The sequence below is a fragment of the Zonotrichia albicollis genome, chromosome 5 (genome assembly GCF_047830755.1).
Source record: "Zonotrichia albicollis isolate bZonAlb1 chromosome 5, bZonAlb1.hap1, whole genome shotgun sequence".
Taxonomy (NCBI): Eukaryota; Metazoa; Chordata; class Aves; order Passeriformes; family Passerellidae; genus Zonotrichia; species Zonotrichia albicollis.
In genome coordinates this window covers 12718666-12742243 of record NC_133823.1, presented here as the reverse complement: position 1 = coordinate 12742243, position 23578 = coordinate 12718666, and the positions used below count along the sequence as shown (strand labels likewise).

Here is a 23578-nt window from a genome sequence, read left to right as displayed (position 1 = left end):
CCTCTCTTAGACTAGCCCAAGAAGCTGAAAAAGTTCAATGGGAAGCAGGTTTTCTGAACAGTGCAAAACCATACTCCATGCATTTTCTTGTGGCTCTCTAAATGTAGAGGATTCTAGAAGTCTCTACCACCAAATAAGAGCCTGGATCTTGACAAACTATTGATTAGGTGACAGGAAAAACTAATGACAACACTCATGTGACTTGGGCTGAATGGCAAATACAAAAGTTGAGTGCAGTTATTAGTTTTAATAGACTAGCCAGAGGAGAGTAACAGTGTGAAGATGGGGAAGAAGACTGGCCTGGCTGAACAGGGATCTTTTGGTGAACTCAGGGAAGGAAAATAATTTCTGACCTTTAGAAGAAGAGGCAGACAACTCAGGAAAAGTACAAGGATGTCGTTAGGTCACGTAGAGAGAAAATCAGAAAGGTGAAAGCTCAGCTGCAACTCAATCTGGCCTTCCCTGTGAACGCTAAAAAAGAAGTGTCTTAATAAATTCATTAATAACAAAAGGAGGCCCTTGGAGGTCTTTTCCCACCTTAATGATTATAGGACTCTGTGAAATGCATTTATCCTTGAAAGATGATACCCTACTTGTTGTGAAGTACTTAAATTCACCCTCAGTTATATTTTCCTGGTTGGAGTTGCTGGAGGACTGAATTTCCTGGCTCTGACTTTGAGAAATCTGTCACTTTGAGTAGGAATGAAACTTGACTGATGCAATCTTATCAAAGTATCACCATATAAATGGATCTTATTTATTTTTAATTGAAATGTCAACTTAAAAGATGCAGTGCATATTTTTAAATCACACTGACATTATTTTTAGATATTTTCATTAAGTTCTGGGTATGCAGTCCCATTAAAAATAGGGAGCTAAGTATAAAAACATGAAGTCTTAAGCTTGCTTACTAAATATTCAAGTGCAAGTGGGCATTGCTCTGGTAACACCTGTGAATAGAGCTATTCTGGTAGATTTAAAAAGTGTCACTGCCATGAGTGACAGCACCAATGTATTCATAGTACCTCAGAACCCTGCTGATGGAAGGAGCTTTCCTGCAGCCATTTATCTTCACTTACATTCCCATCCCATTTTAAATCTTTTTCTCTGTTTCAGGAAAGAAAGCTCCAGTGATTTTTTTATTGTTGAAACAAGCACTGCTTCTAACTGCTGGAATGCAGCTGCACACTGTGTGCTGGAAGCCTGGATGCCAGGGAAGTGTTAATCCCTGCAGTCGAGGAATACCAGACATGGATACTTTAGTTTGTCTTCATTTGTTCAGCTGGTCCTTGCCCCAGGCAGGGCCTAGACCAGGCTCATGTGCTCATTTGTGGCAACTTGAGGCAGTGAGAGCAAACTGGGAGAAAATCCCTACTCCTGTTCATGGATGCAGCCCAGCACCTGTGGCTCCAAAGTCCTGCTCACCCATGTGTGAGCACCTCAGGTAGGGCTTTGACCCTCCCACCTGGCTTCCTGGTAAATCTCTTAAAAAGCAAATTCTTCAGCCTGGTGTGTGAATGAACATTTCAGGCTTAAATAGCAGGGAAAGGATCAAGAAAGTATTTGATGCTTTGTTGACCAGCCAGGAAGCAAGGCCTATTTTTGGGTTTGGTCACTTTAGGCTGTGCTGCAAGCATTGGCATGAAGGTCTAGGGGCTCAGGGAGAGAACATTTTTTTTCTCTTCTTTATTTAAACAGGCACATTCCCAGAAGAGTAACAATCCAAAGTTTACACTTCCAGTGAAATGCTGTCTGAGAAGTGCTGGAAAAAGAAAGGTATGTGATAGAAAGTAGAGGTCTGAAAAGTAAAGTGGAGCAGAGCTAAATGCAAACAGAAGAGGAACTTATACTACAGAAACTTGAAGTTTTTTTTTAAAATTAACTATAGCCTAAACTGGAAAAAAATGGGGTGGGGTAAAGCTTTTTTTAGAGTTGTGCCATATGTTGATTTTAATCATGATTAAGGTGGCAGGAAATGAAACAATTACAAAGAAAACCAAAACAAAGCAAAGCCAAGCAGGGAAAGCCCTTCCCCATTTTAAATAGGGAAATTGGCTGCCACAGGCTGCAAAAATAGTGCCATGCTATCCCTTGATTCTCTGCTCTTCTCCTGTACAGTTGTTGGGATTTTTTGGGGTGATGCTTTCTTTTTCTCTTTTTCTTTCTTTTTCTTTTTTTCTTTTTCTTTTTCTTTTTCTTTTTCTTTTTCTTTTTCTTTTTCTTTTTCTTTTTCTTTCTCTTTCTCTTTCTCTTTCTCTTTTTCTTTCTTTTTCTTTTTCTTTCTCTTTTTCTTTCTTTTTCTTTCTTTCTCTTTTTCTTTTTCTTTCTTTTTTCTTTCTTTCTTTTTCTTTTCTTTTTTTGACTTAATGAAACATTTCCAGTCAGTGTGTTCCCCTATCCCTGCTACTGCTCAGTTCCAGCCCTAAGTTTCCTTCCTTTCCCTTTCCCTTTCCCTTTCCCTTTCCCTTTCCCTTTCCCTTTCCCTTTCCCTTTCCCTTTCCCAATGTGTAAATCAAGCCAGGTTGGTCAAAGGCAGGTGTTGTGGAAGCCCAACAGCTGCATTCCTTATGTAATGCCTGGCATCCACCTGGATGGCTTTCTAGGATATGTTCCCAAGAGCTCTGCAAGGAGCCCAGCAGCCAGGAAAAATCCCAGTATTTGGTCAAATGGAACCTGTGAATTAAGTCAGGGTGTGTCCCCGTCCCTTTTCCAAGGGCTGTGCTGGACACTGAGGCATTGGCTGCCCCACGGTCAAGGTTAGCTGTTGGTTCAGGGATTTCTTAATTGCATCCCAGGGAGTTTTTCAAAGCGGGGTGCAGGAGAAGATGCCTTTTCCCTTTGCAGCCTCCTGGAGTGCTCTGCACTGGGGAGATGATGTTCCATTTGCTGCAGCTCCACAGAGCCCGTGGTGGCTGGCAGGCTCCAGGCAGGAGTGATTGCCCTGGTGTTTTATTAGCTCCCAGAAAATATATAGCAGGGAAAGAGGCCACGCAGGCTCCAGCACAGTCTGCCTGAGCTCTGACCCCTCGGGCAAGAGGCTACATTGCTTTTACAGCCAGCACTTAACCTTGCTGCTAAGACTTGTCAACAAGGAGGCCAATTAGCAGCAGATAAGATAGTAGATGATATAATGCAGATGTCTGTCTGGTAGGAGCATAACTGATGTATTTTTAACACAACAAGGATCTTAAAACGTGGCTCTGCATAAATGATGCCATCCCCTCCACTGTAGAGAAGCCCTCTCAACAGTGGAGAGTTACAGAAAATTGCAGGTTTGTTGTTTTAGTTTGGTTTGGCTTGTTTTCCCTTCCCACAAATTCTCTCTTAAAGCCTTGTTCTGCTAGGCTCATGATGACTATGGCATATGTAGGATTGTAAGAAATAACTATGAAAAGATGGCAATTTTAAGCCATTTTTTAAAAACATAGATTAAAAATGTACATAGATTCAGAATGAAAACAAGGCACTTCTTGTTTTCCTGAAAGAGTCAGTACACAACTGGAGCTGTTTTCTGTAATCACGCATGGATATTGGAATATTATCAGAAAATACAGACTAGGGGAATCTCAGCTCATTGATTAAAATCATGCAGGCCTACAAGGCTGTTCCAGAGCCCCTGCTGCAAAGGGCAGGGGCTCCTTATCCCATCTCAGCGTGTCCCACTGACACCCCTGTTTGGGTGAACACAGGGGTTTCCTGGCAGACTAAAACTGCAGGGGCTGATTGCAGGCAGGTTATGTTTTGGTTGAGACTGGCAGCCAGGATAATTCAGTGAGATAATTCAGGCCCCTCCCAGCTTATTTTAAGGAATTCTTCAGTCTGGTTTTAGTGGTTTAGAACTTATTTAAACAATTAAGCCACTTCTTCATAGAACCACAGAATGGTTTGCACTGGAAGGGACCTTAAAGCCACCCAGTCCCAACCCTCCTGCCATGGACAGGGACACCTTCTGCTGGACCAGATTGGTCAGAGTCCCCTCCAGGCTGGCCTGGAACATTTATAGGGATGGGGCATCCACAGCTGCTCTGGGCATGATTTGCATGATTGCCTTTTCATTGCTAGGATAACTATTTATGTCTAGTGCAAAAACTCCACAGAGTCTCACTGTATATTTTCCATTGCAGTGTGGGCAGGAAGAGAGGGAGACACCACATCTTCTTGAGGGACACCATGACTTACCAACTTTGTGTCAGAGCTTTTCTTTCAGCTAAGGAGTCAGAAGAGGAGCAGTGAATTCCAACACCCAGCAACATGTACAAGGTACTGATAAAGGCCCTGAAAATCAGTATTCACACCTCAGGAGAGTAGAAATAACTGAAAGGAGTTTTTTCAGTTGAGTAGACATTAACACTGCCCTAACTGCAGGAAAAAGGCAATCCAGATATATTTAATGTTAACATTAATATATCTGAGGGTGATTCTTATCTAATGAACACCCAGATCATTTTCTTTCCTTGGTCAGTGTTTAAGTAGTTCTAACTTCCTTTTAGGATGTTGGGTATCTTTTCTTGTTCAGTGGAGTCAATTGTGTACCTTTGCTTCTTGGAAATTTGTCTGCTCTTAGGGTTTCCTTCTTTAGTGTGCTCTGTGCATTTTAATTGTTCCAATAATCTCTGCTAAAAAAACCCAGTTTTTCTAAAATGCTGATGAAATGAGTACACAATATTTTTATAATTAAAAAGAAATTATTTTCGTGACAATGTTTTAGTGCACTGTGTTCTTTCATTCACTGCTTAGTTCATCTTCAAGGAAATTTCCTTGACATAATTTGGTTTACTTCCAAGCAAGAGCAAGTGCACCAAACTACTGCTTAAGGATCTGATTTGTTTGAAATGCTTGACTGAGCAGAGTGTGCAGAAGAGGAATTATCCCCCTTGCAGAACTGACCTGGAAGGTTGCTACAAGCACGGAGCCCACAGAGTGAAGAAGTCCTGGAGCTGTCCTCAGATTATTTGCTGTATTTTCTCATCAGGAGTGAGAGACAGAGCTTTCCTTTTCAATTTCAAAATTGAAGATTAATATCATTGATAAGAAGAAAAAAAGTGAAGACATTATCTTCTTGTCTTGTAGGAGAATCCTTTACCCCTTCCTCCAAATCAACTCTAAATATATTTAAGGTGAAAAAGAGAAAGGAAAACCAAAAGAAACCAGAATATAGCCAACCTTTTTAATTAGAGTATATTGTACTTCCAAACTGGATACACTAGAAATTGGCAATGCAACATAAGATGCAAAGAAATATACCAGTTACTGTCAAAATGACCCTGTACAGCCTTATAATGCAAAAAGCTTTATACAATACAAATTTTTATTAATGTACACAAACCTTGACAGAATGATATTTGAACATAATACAACAAGTAAAAAAAAAAAAAAAAAAGAAGAAAGAAAAAAGTGCTGAGAACTTTAACTGAATTACTGAATGGAAAAACACGCCAGCTTTCATTAAAGAATGCATAGTGAAAACCAGTATGAAATTACCTTTATGGTGGGGGGAATTTATCAGAACTGTTGGTCATTAATCAGTAGGGGGGACCTCTGGAGAACATTCCTGTCTTTAGTCTTGAACTGCAAACAAATTATTTTAATATGCAAGAGCTCTGATAAATAGGGTATTTTTTTTTTTCTTAAAAAAATAAAAACCTCCTAACACACTTTTCCTTACAGAGAAAAATTCTATAACTTGTCAGAAAGGATGAATTTATCCTTTCCAAAGTGCTAAACAAATTTCCCAGGTACACTAAACATTGCCAGATCAGATACTGGTGCAGTGGAACGTGGTCAAAACACGTGGCGGTCGCATGCGGGCAGCTCGTTCTTGGAAGCTCCAGCCCCATTTAAACTGCCATTTGGATTAGGTACAGTGGCCTATAATTATAAAATTCCTCTTTCTTCTCCTTCCTGGACAGCTGTACCTTACCTGGAGTTGGTGTGAGAAACAAGCGTTTTGATTTGGGAGTGTTTGGTTTTCTGTGGTGTGGTCAGAGATGCGCGTGTGGAGCGTGTTTTACAGAACTGGTAGAGCTGCTGGATACAGATTGCAGATTTCATGCTGTCAAGATAGCAACTATTTTATGCTCTGAGTACTTCCCAAGACAGTATTTTGTATCTAGTCTGTGCTCCCAGGGAGGTGTGGTAGGAGCTCTGATGGAGTAAAGCATGGTGAGCAGGGCCCTGAGTTTGGTACGTTGTTTACAGAGGTTTACTCGCAGTTTGGAGCAGCTGGGTTCTCTGCACTGCATAGACAGACCTGCCAAGTGCTCATCAGAACCAGAACTGTCTGCTGGAATGTAAACAAATGGTGAGACTTCTCTGTCCTGTAATTAATAATGCCAAAGGATAACCTGCTATGGTTTTGGATATTTCCCCCTTGTAACTAGCTTCCAGTATGGTAACAGGAGCGCGCAGATTAGGATGGGATGTCCTCCATATACAGGAAGAATTTGGTCATGACAGTGGAGAATGTTTGGCCATCTCAGTACAAAACAAATGTAGGAATCTTGCAAATAGGTTAAAGTGATGCAAGTTTTGCATCCAGAAAGTCTTTCTACACAAGCTTCATTTAAGAACTAATGAAGACTGAGTTACATTTCTACTTGTCCATATGGCCAAGAGCCCTTGTGGACAAGAAATGCCTTCCTGCACTGGGTTGTTGCTTTCCTGCTGGGGTGGTTGGATCCCCCCATCCCACAACAACCTGTAGAGGAAGTTCCTTCAGGACAGCACAGGGGTGGGCAGATAGCATGTGAAAGATGTGACTCAGGGCACCTCCTACAGTGGCTTGGCCAAGGGACAGGGGAGGGGACTGTGGCAAAAGCTAGGTCAGACACTTCTAATAGCTGTAAAAGACAGCCAGATCCAAATCCAAGAGACACCATGGAAAACAGTAATTCAGTATGAAGGCATTCCTGTACATCACATGATCATTTTGAAAGGCTTCACATTTTATACTTCCAATTGTAAAACAGAGTGCTTTTAATCCCAGTCTTTCTTCCCACATATTAAGTTGTCTAAGGAACAGAAATCAATTAACGATCAGTTAGCTTCTCTTGCATTAAGATCGCTCTTGGCATTTTGAGATTAACAAAGGTTTTACAACCAATCTGCATTTGCTTCTTCCTGCAATAAAGTGCTACATATAACATGTCATTTTAATGACCACAAGTAGGAGCATTAAATAAGTACAAAGTTAGCTTCCTAGCAGGACACACACTATCTGCCATCAACAGAAAGGAATAAAGTATTACTGATGACATGGAGGGGAGCGAGAGGACTGTCAAATTTGCAAGTACAATTGAAATACTGAGGGTATAAAAGAGAACTTTATGGTTCCAAAAGCATCTTTTTATAGCTTTATATTTCAAAGAAGTTACTGGTACCTTTTCAAATAAACAGTCTTATTAACTTCAGCCCACAATTTGTTTTTTTTCTTTTTTTTTTTTTTGCAAGTGAGAAACAAACTAGTGCAAGACTAAAGCACTGTGCAAAACTGCCTTTTTTTTTTAGTCTGAGTATTTATACCCAGAATTTATCCATACCCTTTTTTAAATCCCCTTGTTGGATTTTTTTTTCCACCATAGAATTCTAGTTATACAAGTTGTTCCTGCAAAGTAAAAGGTAACCACTGCATAATACAGTATATATATAATATTTATATGCCCTTTTAAAACAAAAGATGTATGCTGTGGCCCAGAGGCAGGTGTTTGACACACCTGTGTAAGAGCTGAGAGTTGGGCCTGCTGTGTGGGTGTGTAGGCTGCACACACTGCATGTGTGTGGACATACACACTCTTTTCATTGTCATGCTCTCATCCTGCAGTGCTGAAAGCAACTTTTTTCCTCACCAGTTCTACCCCAAATCCTCAAACTTTGACGACTGAATACAAGGCATCAAACAACTGAAGGAAGCTGCAAACAGCACAGAAATAATACACCAGTTCTCCCCTGACCCGCCCCAAACATTGCTCCTGAGCAGCTCCACGGTTCGGGGGGAGGCAGGGAGCAAGTGTGGAAAGGGGAAAAGAAGGATGATTAAAGATGCCAATCCAAGGGATGTGCAAAAGCAATGTCATGGCACACGACAGGCAGCCTCTCTTCCACGCACCCGCACGCACACAAAGCCCAAAAATAAAATGCATCAATATGTCATCTTACAAGTGCTGATTGCCAATAAGGACACTCTTTTTTTTTTTTTTTCAGCTTAACAAGACAAAATAGTTTCTTAGATAAAGAGTACTGGGAACATGCCTCTGAAGGTAGAAGTATGCAGTAGGTCACCTCTTGGAGATTTAATAAAGCAGCTTTCATGTCAATGCAATAAGTATACACACAGAGCCATTTGCTAAACCTTACTAATGATATAGTACAAGTGTTCGTTACCTTTGCAGCAATGTATAACCTGCTGGGTTCCTCGGGGGATTTTTGGTACAGAATGCAACTGCCCTCAGACAGTTTCTGCCCTTTCTGTTAGTCCAAGGTAGGCAAGGAAAGAGTGTTTAGGTGAAGAGGCACCTCCTGGCGCAGTCTGAGGTCTGGGTGGATGGAATGTGAGATCGTAGTGGTTTTTGGGGAAAAACATTGTTAAAGGGATAAGGTGGGCAAACTCTGAGTTCCAGTATTTATCGAAGCACAGGGAAGTGCCGTTGATGGCCAAGGCTTTCACTGCCAGGTTTGGCTCTGCCCCGCTGCCGTGCGCAGCCGACATCGCTACTGTTTGCAGAGCCTGGGAGGCAGACATGACTGAGAGGGGCGACAGAAGGTTCCTGGAGCCGATCGCTGGTAGGAGCGGACTGGCTTCCTTGGAGGTTGAATACTGGCTCTTCTTCTCCTCTTCAGAGCAGTCCCCGTTCTGGTGCTTCTTCACGTGGCGGCTGAAGACAAAAGGGTGGGTAGTCTTGAACAGGCACTCGTCACAGCTGAAGGTCTGGCGTGGAGCGTGCTTCAGTTTCTTGTGCAAGTTGAGATTGTCTTTGCGTTTGCAGCTGTAGCTGCACTGGTCACAGTGAAAAGGGCGCTCGCCGGTGTGGACACGCACGTGCTCGATCAGCTTGTTGGCCGTCTTGGACAGGTAGCCACACTGGTCACACTTGTAATGGTTGCCAAGGCGGTGCTCTCGGATGTGCATCTCCAGCTCCAGCTGGTTGGCTTTCACTGTCTGGCAGATCCGGCACTTGTACTCCATCTTGTAGTGAGTCTTCAGGTGGCACTCCATGGCTGCGGGCCGGTTCGTGGAGTAGATGCAGAACGGGCACCTGGCAACACAGCAAGCAAGGGCGGGGACAAAGAAAAGAGGAGTCACTCAGCTGGCAGACCTGCCTTCCTTCCTGCTTCAGCCCTGGCACTCAGCCCCTTTCTGACCTACTAAGGAGGAGAAAAAGGCACTCAGTTCTCCCTGTGAAGCCTCTTTCCGATATCTGGTTCACCTAGACACGTCTCTACTTAAAGGAGGTTTGCCCATTTAATGGCATTCCTAGGAAAGCATTGATTCACTCTGAAGGAGCATCCCTTTAACCTTCTGGCTTACCTTGATGGGGTCTTCCCCCAAAGCAGGCCGGGGAGTGCAGGGTGGGTGACTGATGCACGGGTACTTTGTGTAACCATTCCTAGTGTTTGCACGGAGTCACTTGGGCCATTTTTTTCCATTAAGAAGTGGTTTAAAGTGAGTGTTTACAGATGAGTATGAAAACAGCTGTTTAAGTAAAGATGGAATAAACTTGTAATACCACACGTACAGCAAAAGCTTAGGATTTCCCTTTTATGTGACCATGAACAATAAGCTTGCTGGGTATCCTGCTAGGAGCAGCTGAAAGCCAGGCTGTTGGGATGATTTGTAGGGACTCCCATTTCTAGGAGATGAGCTAGCCATGCTGAAAGGGGTGTGTGCTTGGCAGTGTGTGCCTACAGCCGCCTCTGCCATGGTGGAAATTGCTCCTGTGTGGGAACAGGATGTGGCTTCTTACTCACAGCAGCAAGCGTCCGGCCTGGGGTGGACATGGCAAAGGGCCTCACCCCAGTTCCTGAGCCAGGAGAGGCCAAGAAGGGTAGAGGAGGGAATCATGGAAGTTTGGAAAGAAGCCTGAGCTGCATGCTGAACAAGCCTGGCCACCCACCAAACCCCAAACAAACCCAAAACAGTTGCTTGGAGCAGCTGGGAGGAAGTTGGTGGGGACAGCGCCCTGCCAGGGGTCTCTGCTGTAGTGAACCAAGCACGCACCTTCCACATGGAGCTGGTGAGCTCAGAGAGCCAGGCTGGGTAAAAACTTACAGCTAAGGCAGCTGGCTGCTGTCTTCCAGCATCCCTAGCTGCCACACATCTGCATTCACTGTCTAGCAGGTCTGCTAATTGCGTTCTGGCATTTTGGATAATTTCTAAGCTGAGATTCTCTCTCTTTCCCTATGTGTGTTTTCCTTGCTACATCTGGTTGCACATACAGGTATAATAATGATCTACAAGTTAATCAGGAGATTTTTGAGGAAGGTGAGTAATAACAGGAGGACAAAGAGATACAAAAACACCTGGACTCATTTCCTGATGCACATCAAGTACTCTGATCCAGAGAGGGACCTGTCACTGAGGCTTCTAATGTGATTATCTCTTTCACCAGAGGACTTGGCTGTCAATGCACACATACCTCTCCTGGGCTGGGTGCTCTCTGGATCAGAATCTCAGATTTTGACCTGGAGCTGGAAGAATCATGTTTTTTTTCTCTTCCCCCACAGCAAACAGGAGACAGAAAAATACAATTTACTTAGATCTCTTCAGGCTCTTCTGGATGCCTTAAAAAAAAATAAATCAGAGCTTTTTCTTAGATGCAGCTTTCAAGGTACCTAATTATTACTCGAACTGGGCAGGAATATAGACTGAGAAACCCATTCTGTTGGGAAGACTTGAGTCATATTATGGTCATGGTTTTTCCTTGGTAAATAGAACAGATTTTACGCAGCTTAAACCAAATGTGCATTAGACAACTGGTCTGTATTCCAAGGCAGACATCCCGTCGTTCTGACACAGTGCTTGTTTCTCAATCTGGTCTTCTTTCCACATTCAGTCATCTCATCTCAAGTGACCACAGATCCCAGTCTGTGGAACTATTGAGCTGCAGACCAGAGGCTGCCTGGCAAACAGGACCAGTTTTCCAAAGCTGCACGCGGTAACGTTGGACACGGTGCGCTCCTCGTGTCCCAGCCACAGCACACGGACACCAGCCTGAGCCAGCAGGAGCTGGGAGCCCTGTGCTGAACCCCAGCTGGGCTCCCAGTGCTTCCAGCCTTTTTTCGTGCAGCAGCTGGACCAGACAGAGGCCAGGGATGTGCCTCTTCCATAACATCACACTGCCTGCCAGAGACAAGCATTTGGCCCCAGCAGCCCCTCCTTCCCTCACGGCTCAGACTTTGACATAAGGGCACACTCATTCTCTAGAAACACTGCTCTGCACCAAAACACCCTAAAGATACCACCACAGCCAAAACCAAAGGCTTTTCTCTTAAAAGACTCTATTACTTGTTAAATGTTAATTTATACATTAGTGATTGTTGTGGGGCATGCAAACAAAGCAGGAAGCATCCAAGTTATTCATTCTTGGAGAGAAATGAATTTGGATTTGAGTATACAAAGGCTATAACCTTTAAGGTTGTAACTTCATACCTAGAGGCTATACAGGATTTGGTTTCTTTGAGCCAGGTGCAGAATAGAGCCTGTGCTGGGAGCTTCTTTTTGCTCTGATGCCTTGGAAAAACCCCTTATTTTGCCAAAAGCTCTTTGCAGTACTGCCTCATTCTCTGCAGGACCCATCACATACTGTCACCTCTTTGACTTGAATGGGGAAAGGAACATAGTTTGTTAGAGCTCCTCTGCTGCTAGGTTACCAATCTGCTGTAATGATGCAAGCCTGAAGGACAGGCCTTGGGTCATCTAAACACAAGGAAGCCCCAAATCTGGATTATTAGTTAACCAACCCCTTTCTGACTGACTTCTTTTGTCCTATCCCCACAGTATTAAAGTGCTTAACACAGTAAAAGTTTGTGTACTTGCTTTCCTTACTTGAGCCCACCGGTGGGGACAGTGTGGCATTTCTTGTGCTCCAGTAATTGCTCAGGTGTCTTCATGAACTTGTGGCACACGTCACACTCGAACATCCGTGTGATCAGGTGGATTTGCAGGTGACGCTCAAACATGTTTTTTGTTTTGCAGACAAAGTTACAGAAAACACATTCAAAGCCTGAAAAATAGAACAGCAGAACTTAGTCCTTACCCTGTGGCCAGATTGACTGCATGGAGAGTGGGAGTTTGTATTTGTTAAACAAATTTTTTACCTTTCTCTGACTTCTCTTCAGTGTTCACTGAGGTCTGACCACCAGGCACTACAGAAATGACCAGTAGGTTGTTTGACCCCTTGGATTTTGGGGCTATATCTGCATCTTCTTTGCTGTTGGCAGAGTCACTCAGCGCTGACAGCGAAGATGAAGATGGACTGTTAGACTCACTGGGTGTTTTCCTCTCTTCAGCTGAAAAACAAAAAACAATAACTAGTTCAGCAGATTAGATGGAGTCTCTAAAATTCTGTTTTAAACTTCAGGAAGTACTTATATTCAGAGTTAATTCAAAACAAGTCTGAAATTAATTGAGCTGATTTAAAAAAAAAAAAACTTTTGGTCCTCTTTCCTTTTTATTAGTGTTTAACTAATAAAAAGTACATCTCTCAGGTTATCCTGCAACTGAGTGCTTCTGTGATGGTAGAGGGAAGGGATCATACAATTCTACCTCATTACTGGACTGAAAAGAATCCCAAGAAAACACTGTGATTACTCCGAGTTCAAAAGCTTGTCACTCAGAAAGGGAACAGAATTTCTGTGGGTTTGAGAGGCAGAAACCAAAAGTACTTACTGGTCCAAGCTAAACCTCCCCCACCTTTCCATTTATGTGGGTCCAGTGAGTAAATCTGGGATGAAGGGCAAACAAGAATAATCTCCCTCACTGTACTGAAGAGCATCCTCAGTAATCATTGCAGAAGTAACAGTGTCGTCTCAAGATTTATATGTTTTTATTAGAATCGCCTTCAAAGATAATTGAAAAGCATGTTATTTAACTGGACCTAGAGATAGAGCTTCTTTATGGAAGAAAGAAAGAAAGCATCAGAACTTCCTTATGTGTGCAATAAATGTATGAAGTCCAAATCCCAAGTCCTATCACACACTAGAACTGAATAAGAGAGAGAGTTCCCATATGAGAACTGCCATGAGCCAATGAGGGAAGGATGGGCAAATTATTCCCTCCCACCCATGTCCTGGTGGAAGGGAATTATTTGCCCATTCATGAGAGCTGTGTTAAGAGGAGACTTCACTAAAACTTCAAATTCTCTATGTGATACAATCCCCTGATCAAGGCCTCTGCAAACAGCAGCACCTGTGTACTTAACTTTAAACTGAGTGGCACCTTTAAGATAAAAACATAGGAATGCACTAATGAAATCTGATGACCTGAGCTGCCAAAAGGGAGGATGACTGGATATCATACAGAAAGATTCACTGACCTTGGGGACAAGAGTAATACAAATGGAATGAAATTTAATAGCACAGAGAACAAGGTTATGACCTGAAGGGCCAGTAACAAGAATTTTTGCTACAAATGAGAAGTGCTTAGGTTGGAAACAGTAAAGGAAAACAAAAGCAGAATTGGAGCAGAACAAGGGATGAATATGCGCAATCAGTGTTGGGGAGCCTTCAAGGAAGGTAAATGTGATCACAGAATGTTATTGTGTCACCTATTCCCAGTAGCTGCTGCTGGTTTGTACTGCCACCACTGCTTATTTCATTTCAGCATGTACAGCTGTGATTGCATATGTCCAGAACAGGGGTTCCAACAAAAACACGTGCAGTGAGGGATTGGTACAGCAGGAAAACTGTGTTCCATATAGGAAAAGGCTCAGTGTACATTTAGAGGGCAGAGTGTTGTTCTCCAGAAATGTACTAAGGGAATAAATACTGTGGAAGGAGCGATGAAAGGTGGAGGGACAAAAAGGAGGACTCCTGTTTCAGATTGAGGGCAGTTCTGGACAAGAACAATGTATGTGTACTCTGATTATCACTATTACACACATTGGAAATTTTGAAAAGGTCCCTAATCTTTAATGCAAGAAGCTGCCTGTCTCTCAAAATAGTTCATTTAAAACAATGCTACTTCTTTGAAGGCATATGCCATATCCTCACAAACAGCCCCTTTATGACCTGGCAACATCAAAGGATAAGGAACTGGAGTCAAGTGACCCAGAAAATCCATTCTATTTTTTACTCTGTATTTGCCATATGTGTGAACATTTGGCTGAATCACCAGCTAAGGGGCTCACTTGGGCAGGGTGAAGGAAGAACAAGGCGGTTTTGCCTATCATCAAAAAACAAGTGGCAGTTTCAATCTTTTAGCCACAATAGGAAAATACAGCAGAGCACAGCTCACTTTTGAGCTCTGAGGCTTTTCACATAGCTATGGGTGGTGCTTCTCATTTGCCTTGAACTCCTCTTTATGAAGTGAAGTAGTGCTGAGAGCTATGCTGGCATAAAATCCCTTGAGAGCTTTCCAGTAGTTCATATTTCTGTGGTTCCATTTAACTTATGTATCTGTGAACACAACCAATTGTATTCCTCTCTCCCCTCTTCTTCACCCCTCCTGTTTTCCCAATTTTATTCCTGGTAGGACAAGAAAAGCAATTTAGTGATGGAAAAGTTGTGCTGGATGCAATCATGTTCCGTATTGTAAATACAACTGTGAGTAGTTCGTGGCAGCAAAAATGCTTCTGCCTGGTCTTATAAAAGAAATTAATTAAGAAGATTCCAATTTTCTTCTCCTTAAATTATGCCAGACTTCATTAGCTGGACTAAGCATATGGAGCTTGTTTGAAAACTGCTATTGCTCTTATCCTTGGCTATTAAGTGAGCAGGACCAGGGAGCGAGCACGACTAGTTCTGCTATTCAATATAAAGTACATTTATGGTATTGCTGAATCACAGTGTCAACTAAACATCAGCATCAAATTCCAAACTGATGGACTGGGGGGGGCAAACACAGAGAGGAGCAAAGCTCAACAAAATGTTTATTTCAGACTTAGAACCAGGTATGCACAATTAGCCCTCAAAGTCACCTTATCATCGCTGAAGTCAAAGCAGGATTTTGATGAAATAGTAAACCAGAAAAACAAATGAAATATTTGACTGACTCCAGCAGGAGAGGGGATTTGGGGGATAAGGGGAATAGGAAGAAGAAGGGCTAAGTAGTCCTTCATTTATTTCACTAAGCTTGAAAATTGATCTGCACTACCAGATTATTTGCCTGGCTGGAGTCCAATTCACTTCAACTTTGAGAGATCAGGCCTTAATTAGCAAACATTTCAGTGAAAGCAGAGTGCTAATGGGAGGTGTGAAGGTTGCACCTAAAAAGCAAGGAAGAGAGAGATCACTGCAGCTGGGAGAGAGGGATCATCACCTGTGTGCTTGCTGTTGACATGAGCCTTCATATCTGCCTCTTCCATAGTGACAAAATCGCACGCTGTGCAGCAAATGGAGAACATCCACTGCTCCTTATCCACGTGGAGGGACATATGACTGACAAACTGGACATTCATCTCTGTCTCAAACCCACACACATGGCAGCTGCAGGCAGAAGAGAGTTCAAGAGTAAAAGAAACATTAAAAACCAAGTCACAAACAGAAGCCTATTGCCTTTCCCCAAATTTGTAAGAGGAAACTCACACCACCGTTTTCTGCCCTTCCTCACTGCTCCGTGTTCACTGAAAAACTCTTTTGTCTGCTGAACTGCCTTTGAACTGATGGCCATGCCAATGTGATTAAGGGCAGGCACAATGCAACAATCCTGTACATGCTATAATGATGCTAAATAATCATAAAGTTAATTAAAAACTACAGATTCCAGATGCTGTGCATCACCTAACCGATTCCTTTGGGCAATAAGAGGCACTGCAGCTTTGCCAAGATGTTTAGTACAGCTGATACACTGACAAACAGAGAGCTTGCTGCACACTCCAGGAGTGATTTTCAAGCCCTGGAATGGTTCCCATGCCAAACTGGGATCTTGTGCAAAACTGCCTGGCAGTTTCAGTGCAAGCAAGTAAAAATGGGTTCAAACATTTCTTATGCTTGACTGGAAAACAGCAGTCTTCAGCTATGCAAATAATTAGCAGGGATACAGATTTTGCAGCCAGCACATAAACAGGGTGATACTGAGAGGCTGTGCAAAGGACCCTTTAATTTAACTTTCTTTGCAGAGTCCTCCTCTAGCTTAGATTAGGCCATTAACATTTAAAACAAGCCAGAAAGATTGGAAAAGGCATATACTCCAGGGCACTATTTTGCTTTCCCAAGGGGAAGCACTAGATAATCTAATCCAGCAGGTTTCATTTATTTCTTACTTCTATGATTTTGTAATTAAATCTGCTCTTGGCACTTTGACTAAAAGTAAGAGTGATTTGGTAATCTGCTTGGCCACTAGAGTGCACATCACAGTTTGCAGAGTGCACAACAGTGCATATAATAAGAAGAATGTCTAAATATCCATTTTATCTGGGCAGTTCCTTTCAATTTTTCAGGCAAATTCTCCTGAAGGTTTTATTTCTTTCACCATGTTGGTCACAGAATGTATATACCTCTAGCAAACAGAGGAAATGTGTAGATTGATAAACAATTCTTGATAACACTTTAAAGCTATTTGATTTCATGGATTTGGCTGAAGACAAGGGAACAATCAGACGTGACTGGAAGCACCGGGCTTTAGATTCTCTGTGCATCCATGTACACAATGGGATATTTCCAAACACAAAAATTAAAGGAACACTGCTAAAAAAGTTAGAGGGGCTTCTAAGAGCCCAGCTCCCTCACAAAGCCACTTAAAAAACCAACTCCACAGCAAACCCCCGAGCCCTTCCCAACAGCCAGCCAAGTCCAACAGCACGAAGCAGCCAGCCAGGGTTCGCTGCTCATCCCAAGCCAGATCCGGGCAGGACCAATGCTGCAGCCACGGCTCCAAGCCCGCAGCCCCAGAAGGGTGGCCCTGTCCCAGCCCTCAGCAGGCACACAGGGCAGTGCCTGGTGCCCAGCCCTGGCTGGGGGCTCACCTGTAGTAGTAGGGGTGCTTCTTTCCATCGCTGCCCTCGGCCGTGACGGCGCTGACGATGTCCTCGGTGTCGGTGCTCACCAGCTTCACCGAGTGCACCGTCAGGTGCTGGTTCAGGTTAGCACGGCACTTTGCAGCATAGGGGCACAAGTGGCATTTGTATTTTCTCTCCTCTGAAAAAAGGAGCAGAGAGATGTGAGTGTCTACCTCAGCCTGAAGGCAGCTGCTTTGAAAGCTGCCAGTAACCAAGCGTGCATTCCTTTGGGTTTCTCCAAGCGGCTTTCAGGATGAGGCACTTTGGAAGCTCAATTTTTAGAAGTTTATAGGAGTCCACAGCAATTACTCAGAAAAAAACCTCAACTAATTTGAAAGTAGTTTAGGGCAAGCTTTTTTAATTTGCTCTACCATTTGTAGTCGGATAATATAAAACTTTATAAACTGGAAAACTGGGGCAACTGCTGTTCTGGGAGCTGCAGCAAAGCCAGTGGAGAAACAGGTCAATAGTCTACAACCACTTCCTTTACCCAGCATCTTTTATTTGATTTTTGGACTTATTGTGGAGGTTGCCCATGCAATTGCTTGCAGAAAGCTGATAGTTGATGATTTTTTATTAAAATCCGATGGTAGGAGGAAGGGGAACACTGTATATCATCAGTCCAGCTCTAAAAATGAGCTAATGAAAAAGCTCACTCAAAGAACAGTGGAAAAAATAATTCATCGTGAGTTTCTGATGCTTCACAATTTTAAATATTCCTCTTTTTTATTTTTAATTAATAATTTCTAGATCCTGGCAGTACAGGTTTCGTGCATGCGCCAGGCTGCATTGTGTGAAGGGTTGATTAAAATTACCAAACATTATGATTATGTCTGCTTTTACAACCTTTTCCTTTGAGGGTTTGCTCCTCTAAAACTGAAATATAATGCTAGAAGTGTGAGGGGAAAGGCATTCCATAAAGCAGCTTAGGACTAAGGAAACCCCACTAGACCATGGAGCTTCTGAGCCTTTTCAGGATGGATCTGCTGGATGGCTCAACATACACTGGCATTACACCAACAAGATTTCTCAGCACTACATGGGAAATTCTTGCTTCCAAGTGTTATTTTATGCAGTGCACCTCAGCAGGCTGGCAAAGTGCATCTTCCTTATAAAAACTCTGTTTGTCTCAGCTGATTTGAAGCAGATGCTTCAAGAAAGTTGATTTGGGGTAGAACAGCCCCTGTTCCTCTCAGAACTGTATGATGACAGCATATATGAATGAGTTATTAAATTCTTTCAGTTTCACAGATCTAAAACACCAAAGCCAAATCTTTTGTTGTTCAGTGACACTTGAAAAGTTCATCAGGTGAATGATATTTCTGTCAAAAAAAAAACCCCAAATCCATCCAAAAAAAAAAAAAAGACTGTGCCTTCTCTTTAGAACTCCACTACCAAGCTTGGTTATCAGTTGGTGTCTAGAGTCTGATCTGCTGGAACCTGGACAAACTTGAATCAACAGGAGAAATTTCATGTAGGCTGCAAAGAAATAAAATGTTCACTCCCTCAGCCCGCTCTGACATTGTGTCCTGCTCCTGTGCTTGGCTCTGCCCCAGGTGAGCCGAGGATGGCTCACACACTCCTCTCCTTACCATCTTTCTCCTCCCTAAAACAGACCCCAGGGAATTCCCAAGTGCTGTGACCAGCACAGGCAAGCCCTGCCTTACCTGTGTGCAGCGAGAGGTGCCGGGACAGAGTCTGCTGGCGCCCAAACACTTTTCCACACACGTCACAGGGAAACAGCTGGTCGTTAAATTTCCAAGATGGCAATCCATTTCCCACCTCCAGCCCCAGCTTTTCTGTTTCTGTGCCAAAAAACACAAAGGCATCTTCAGAACTCTGAAGACTTGCAGATTTCATTCAGTAGAGCCCTGTAGGCGTCATATAAAACGCAGCCCTTTGGTGGCGTGCTGTGTGATCTGGCACATGAGTTCATTTAGAAAGGAAACTCCCATTGCTGGAAAGGAAATGAATCTTTCATACAGCAGCTTTCATACACACTCCAAAGCAGAATGCTGAGCCAAAGTGTTCTGGACATAGGCACAGGCAAGGAGTTGAACCAGGTAATGTACAGAGAGAAAGTCAAGAGTGAGCAGGGCAAGCAATTAACCCCTAATTATGGTTTTGTGGAACAGCCACTCCTTTGGCTTTTTCAGTCACCCACTTTGCCTGGTGCATGAAGAAGCCTGGTCTGAGATGGTTTCTCTTACACTGGATTATTATTCAAAGCTGAATAAAGATTTTCAGATAATTTCATTTCTCCTGAGGCAGGAATTCTTGCTACACAGAATGACAGAGTCATTTAGGTAGGAAAAGACCTCTAAGATCAAGTCCACCCATTAACCTATAACTGCCAGGTTCATCACTAAAGCCATGCTCTAAAGTGCCACATCACACACACACGAGCAGTGTGACTCTGAAGAGCAGAGGATTGCCCAGACAAACATTAAAACAAAAGGACACAGCACCCCAGTAAATGGCTGACATCCAGGGTAAGCTCTACCCAGCACCGCTGTCCTCTGGCACCAAAATCCCCAGCAGTTTGGAGGGTCATTGAAAAACTGTGACTTAGAGTGAGCTATTATCTTTTAATAAGTGGTTTTAATTGTTTCAGGAACAGACAGAGTCTGCAATACAGAAAAAAAGAAACCCCACAGAGCATAGAGCACAGATATGAAATCACTTTGTAAGGAAGTTGAGAGAAAGGGACTGGGAATGAAGAAGAGGGGAAAAAGGTTAAACAATGCTTCAAGAAGTTGAAAGCATGGCCAGTTTTGATTTGGACAGAATGGAGCAAAAAGCAGGTAGAGGCTGGGGAAAGCAGTGTACTACTTGAAACAATAAGAGAAAGAGCATCAGCAAGTCTTGAGTGAAAAAACACCCTGTGCAAGGATCCTGTTCCCTGAGGAGAAGGGACTCTGTAAGAGGTGCACAGACCTACAAGGGCACTTTTTGAACACAGCAGCCAGTAGTGAGGAGCTTGCTGTAATTGTTCTAGTTCCACTGGAAGGAAGGATGGCACTGGCAGAGCACCTTTCCCCAAACCAGCACCACCTCTGCGATCACTGCCCAGAACAAGCTCCACCAGCACGTGTGAACATGAACACGCCCTGATGGAGGAAAACCACTTGGCTGGCATTTCCAGCTAAATGGGGGGAGAGGAGCTGGGGACAGGGTTCAAAAACATTACAGTGGGCATAAGTGAACATGGTGGATTTTGGCACAAACAGCAAAATCTCCACCCCATGAAACACTGAGGAATAAACACCCCCCTGCACTGGCAGCCCCTCACCGACAGTCAGCTACCATGCAGATGTGACTACCATGGCTGAGAGAGTCTGTCCTTCAGAGAGAGATTTTCACACAACTCCATTGTGGTTTAGGCAAAGAGCTGTCAAATACTGTATTTAATTTAAGCAGTAATAAAAACAATGCCTCATTTGGGGCAGAGAGTCCACATAGCAATCTCAGCAAATTTAGGGATGGCCATACTTGCCAGCCCCTTCTCCACTGCTGTTTCATTCTCATGTGACCCTGTAATATGTACAATATTCACAGCAGAGGAATTCTGAGCCACCTCTGAGTGCTGCATCCAACAAAACATTTTTCTTAAAAACATTTCTAGTTAGAAAACAAGTTCTGCCTATTCAAAATACCCATTTTGTGAAATTAAAAAGGAAGACATCCCCCCTCCCCTAAGGGCTGTAAGTGACCCATAACCTCTAAGAACTTCAATAAAGAAGGATTCTTTTTCTTGCTACCCTTGAGTTCCAAACAATGGAAAAATCTGACTCTGTGGTAGCACTACAGATGTTTCAGCAGAGCTTTTGGAGTACATAATCAAAACAGTGCTTCAAATGAGGAAAATAGTAATAATTATAAGAGAAGGTCCCAAGGGTGTAGGTTGCTTCAATATGGTCACAACAAAAAATGAATTAATTGGGACATGTACCAAACAAGCAGGCTCAATTAAGTAAATAAGTCTCTTAACAATTCATTTCAGTATTAGTCATCAGCCCTCTTTTATCTCTTAAGGAAAAGAAATATATCTTCTTCCCTATGAGGGATTGTCCTGGGAAGCTCATGGGAAGCCGGGAAAATAGCAGCTTTCTGATTATGTCAAACTGGTGACAGCCAGTCCCTTGCAAAGCAGCTGCATAGTTTTCATTGATGCAAAGGAGGACACTGAGGTGTTTTTGAAGTCCTTCTGTTTACTTAAAGATGCATCTGTGGAGTCACAACTACAGTGCTTCTTCCTTCTGACTGAATCTTCTCTCTGCAGCAAACTGCTTTATCTATTCAGCAGCTTCTTAGCTTTCTCATGGCAAACCAGAGCTGGTCTCTTGCAACAGGAGCCTCAGCACTTTGTGAAAGATTTCCCATCTCCAAGGAAAACCACCCATTTCCACCCATCCTACCCTCTGGGCAAGCTTTGACTGCATACTGGAAACTGGAGCTCTGTGTCCATGCACTGGTCCAGAAATCTTCCCAGAACATGCCTGGCACCTGGCCTCACCAGGGAGGTCAGGTGAATCAACTTCTACATTCATTCCTTGGGCTCTGGCTCTAATTAATTAATTAACTAATGCCAGGGAATGGTGTTTTCTGGGGAGTGAGCACAGGCCCAGTGACTGCAGGACCACAACACTGGGCTGTGCAGTGCTTGCTGTGCATGCCCAAGCCCTGCTCCCAGGCAGTCACTATTGTCAGCCCTAAAGAACACCTTACACAGGGCCAGGAAGAAGATGGACTGAGACCAGCTAATGTTAAATAATAAATCACCATTGTGAAAGGTGTCTCACAGAAATCCATTGTTCACCATGACATCCCCTATACTAAAATGAAAACGAAAACAAAAAGAGAGAGGAAAAAAAAAGGGCTTGATACAAGATTTCTGCTTTAAATATCCACAGCAAATTCCAAAACTCTATGTTAGAAAGTCACACAAGACAAAGTTATATTGAAATTATTAAGCAATAGATTGCATTTCTGCTTGAGTTTTGGGGTTTAAAACAAAATATGTTCAGTAAAATGAAAGGCCTCCAACTTCCCAGTACAACATTAAAAAGAAACAGAAGGATTAAAGCTCAAGATATAACAAGGCTAGTGATAAAATTATTTTGAAATAACTTTGCATAGAACACTTAAGAGCTAAGAATCTTATGTAAAGGTAAGACTTAATAAATATAGTGAAATACATCTCTGTGGACACCTTTCCTGCCCTCCTGCATGACCTGGCATCACTCCCCTTTAGCCACAAGTCAGCTTCATGATGAGTAGCTGTGCAGAGCTGATCATCCAAGGAGGTTAGGAACTGCCACCATTTGTATTTGTTCTGAGATGAGGACATCAACTGCAGAAACATTGATCTGTGCCTCCTCTTCCCTTTCCAAACAGATTTAATTTCTGGCAAACAAAGCATTGCAGCTTAAAAGTCACCATTTACCCCTTTCCTGAGGTGTTGGGCATACTTCTGAACACATGTGTATTTTCAGTTCTCACATTTAGTAAGTAACCTTTTCCTCTTCCTCTCCAACCAGTGATATCAATACAGAGGGTGTGTTAACCACCCCTGCTGAGAAATCTTTATCCTGCTTTCTGTCAGGATATGCTTGGAGAGAGGACACCACAGCTGGTGGAAGCTGTAACTGAAGACGAGGACAAGGCATGACCTGAATACAAAAGTGACTGTCTGGAGTCACGCAATCAGCCTTGTGACTGCTGGTGGCTGTCAGGCTCAAGAATTCCCCAGGGACTGCCTTTGGACTCTCATGTTTTGATTATTTATTTTCTTTTACTTTGATGTACTTGTCAATTACTGCTTCACAGTGGTTTATGCTACATTATGCTTTAATATGCTGCCCAGTGCCCTGCCCAACTTCATCTCTTTATTCCAACAATGGAAAAAATGAAACCACTATTTGGGAGAGAAAGACAAGCCTAAGAAGACAAACAAAAAGTGTGGTGAGCTATCATTCAAAGATAAATTCATGTTTACAACCTTTGCTGGTTACTGTCTGCTCTCACATCCTGTAACTCACTTAGAACAGCTGCTTCTCTGTTTTATCCTCACACCTCCACAGACCTTGGGAGCAACCAAATCCACAAGGGTAGATCCTTATGGTCAGATGGAATCCCATGGATACAAATGGAATAGATTGTTCTCTGCAGTACGTACTCCATGTAGAGATGGGATTGAGAGGTGCTGATAAGCCTCAACATGGAAGGTCAAAATTCCTTTTCTGTCCATTCTTCTGGAAATGTATGTCAGGGTTATATTTTGGGTTATTCAGACAGTTTGACACCACACAAATGGTCAAGGAGAAATCAGGCCAGTAATTTTGAAAATTAAATGAGCAGAAATCCTGTGAAAATAGAGTGGTTAGAGTGTGTTCAATAAATGCTGTTTGCAGGCCACCAAACCAAAA

General features: G+C 43.0%; 2 protein-coding genes across 13 annotated transcripts in view; one reads left to right on the top strand and one right to left on the bottom strand.

The window, feature by feature from the left end:
- The window catches only part of MMAA (metabolism of cobalamin associated A), a 45829-nt gene extending 37269 nt beyond the window's left edge, over window positions 1–8560 (top strand). For 6 of the 7 annotated variants that reach the window (XM_026792328.2, XM_074540813.1, XM_005485318.4 and 3 more), the window contains 3 exons: window positions 1117–1444; window positions 1699–1776; window positions 4125–8560. The gene's annotated coding sequence lies outside the window, so the exon portion shown is untranslated. The remainder of the gene's footprint in view (window positions 1–1116; window positions 1445–1698; window positions 1777–4124) is intronic. The other variant, XM_026792329.2, reaches the window with a different exon arrangement.
- The window catches only part of ZNF827 (zinc finger protein 827), a 97552-nt gene continuing 82122 nt past the window's right edge, over window positions 8149–23578 (bottom strand). The window contains exons 9-16 of one of the 6 annotated variants that reach the window (XR_012580365.1): window positions 18818–18955; window positions 17118–17289; window positions 15473–15639; window positions 12313–12504; window positions 12041–12218; window positions 10632–10776; window positions 9524–9688; window positions 9117–9251 (exon numbers count right to left, since the gene is read on the bottom strand). Coding sequence is in view for 4 of the 6 variants with exons in the window: in XM_074540794.1 (XP_074396895.1) it covers window positions 8444–9251; window positions 12041–12218; window positions 12313–12504; window positions 15473–15639; window positions 17118–17289; window positions 18818–18955 (1655 nt within the window). In the remaining 2 variants the exon portion in view is untranslated. Of the gene's footprint in view, window positions 9252–9523; window positions 9689–10628; window positions 10777–12027; window positions 12219–12312; window positions 12505–15472; window positions 15640–17117; window positions 17290–18817; window positions 18956–23578 lie in introns of those variants that run through there. The other 5 variants (XR_012580364.1, XM_074540794.1, XM_074540796.1 and 2 more) reach the window with 5 other exon arrangements.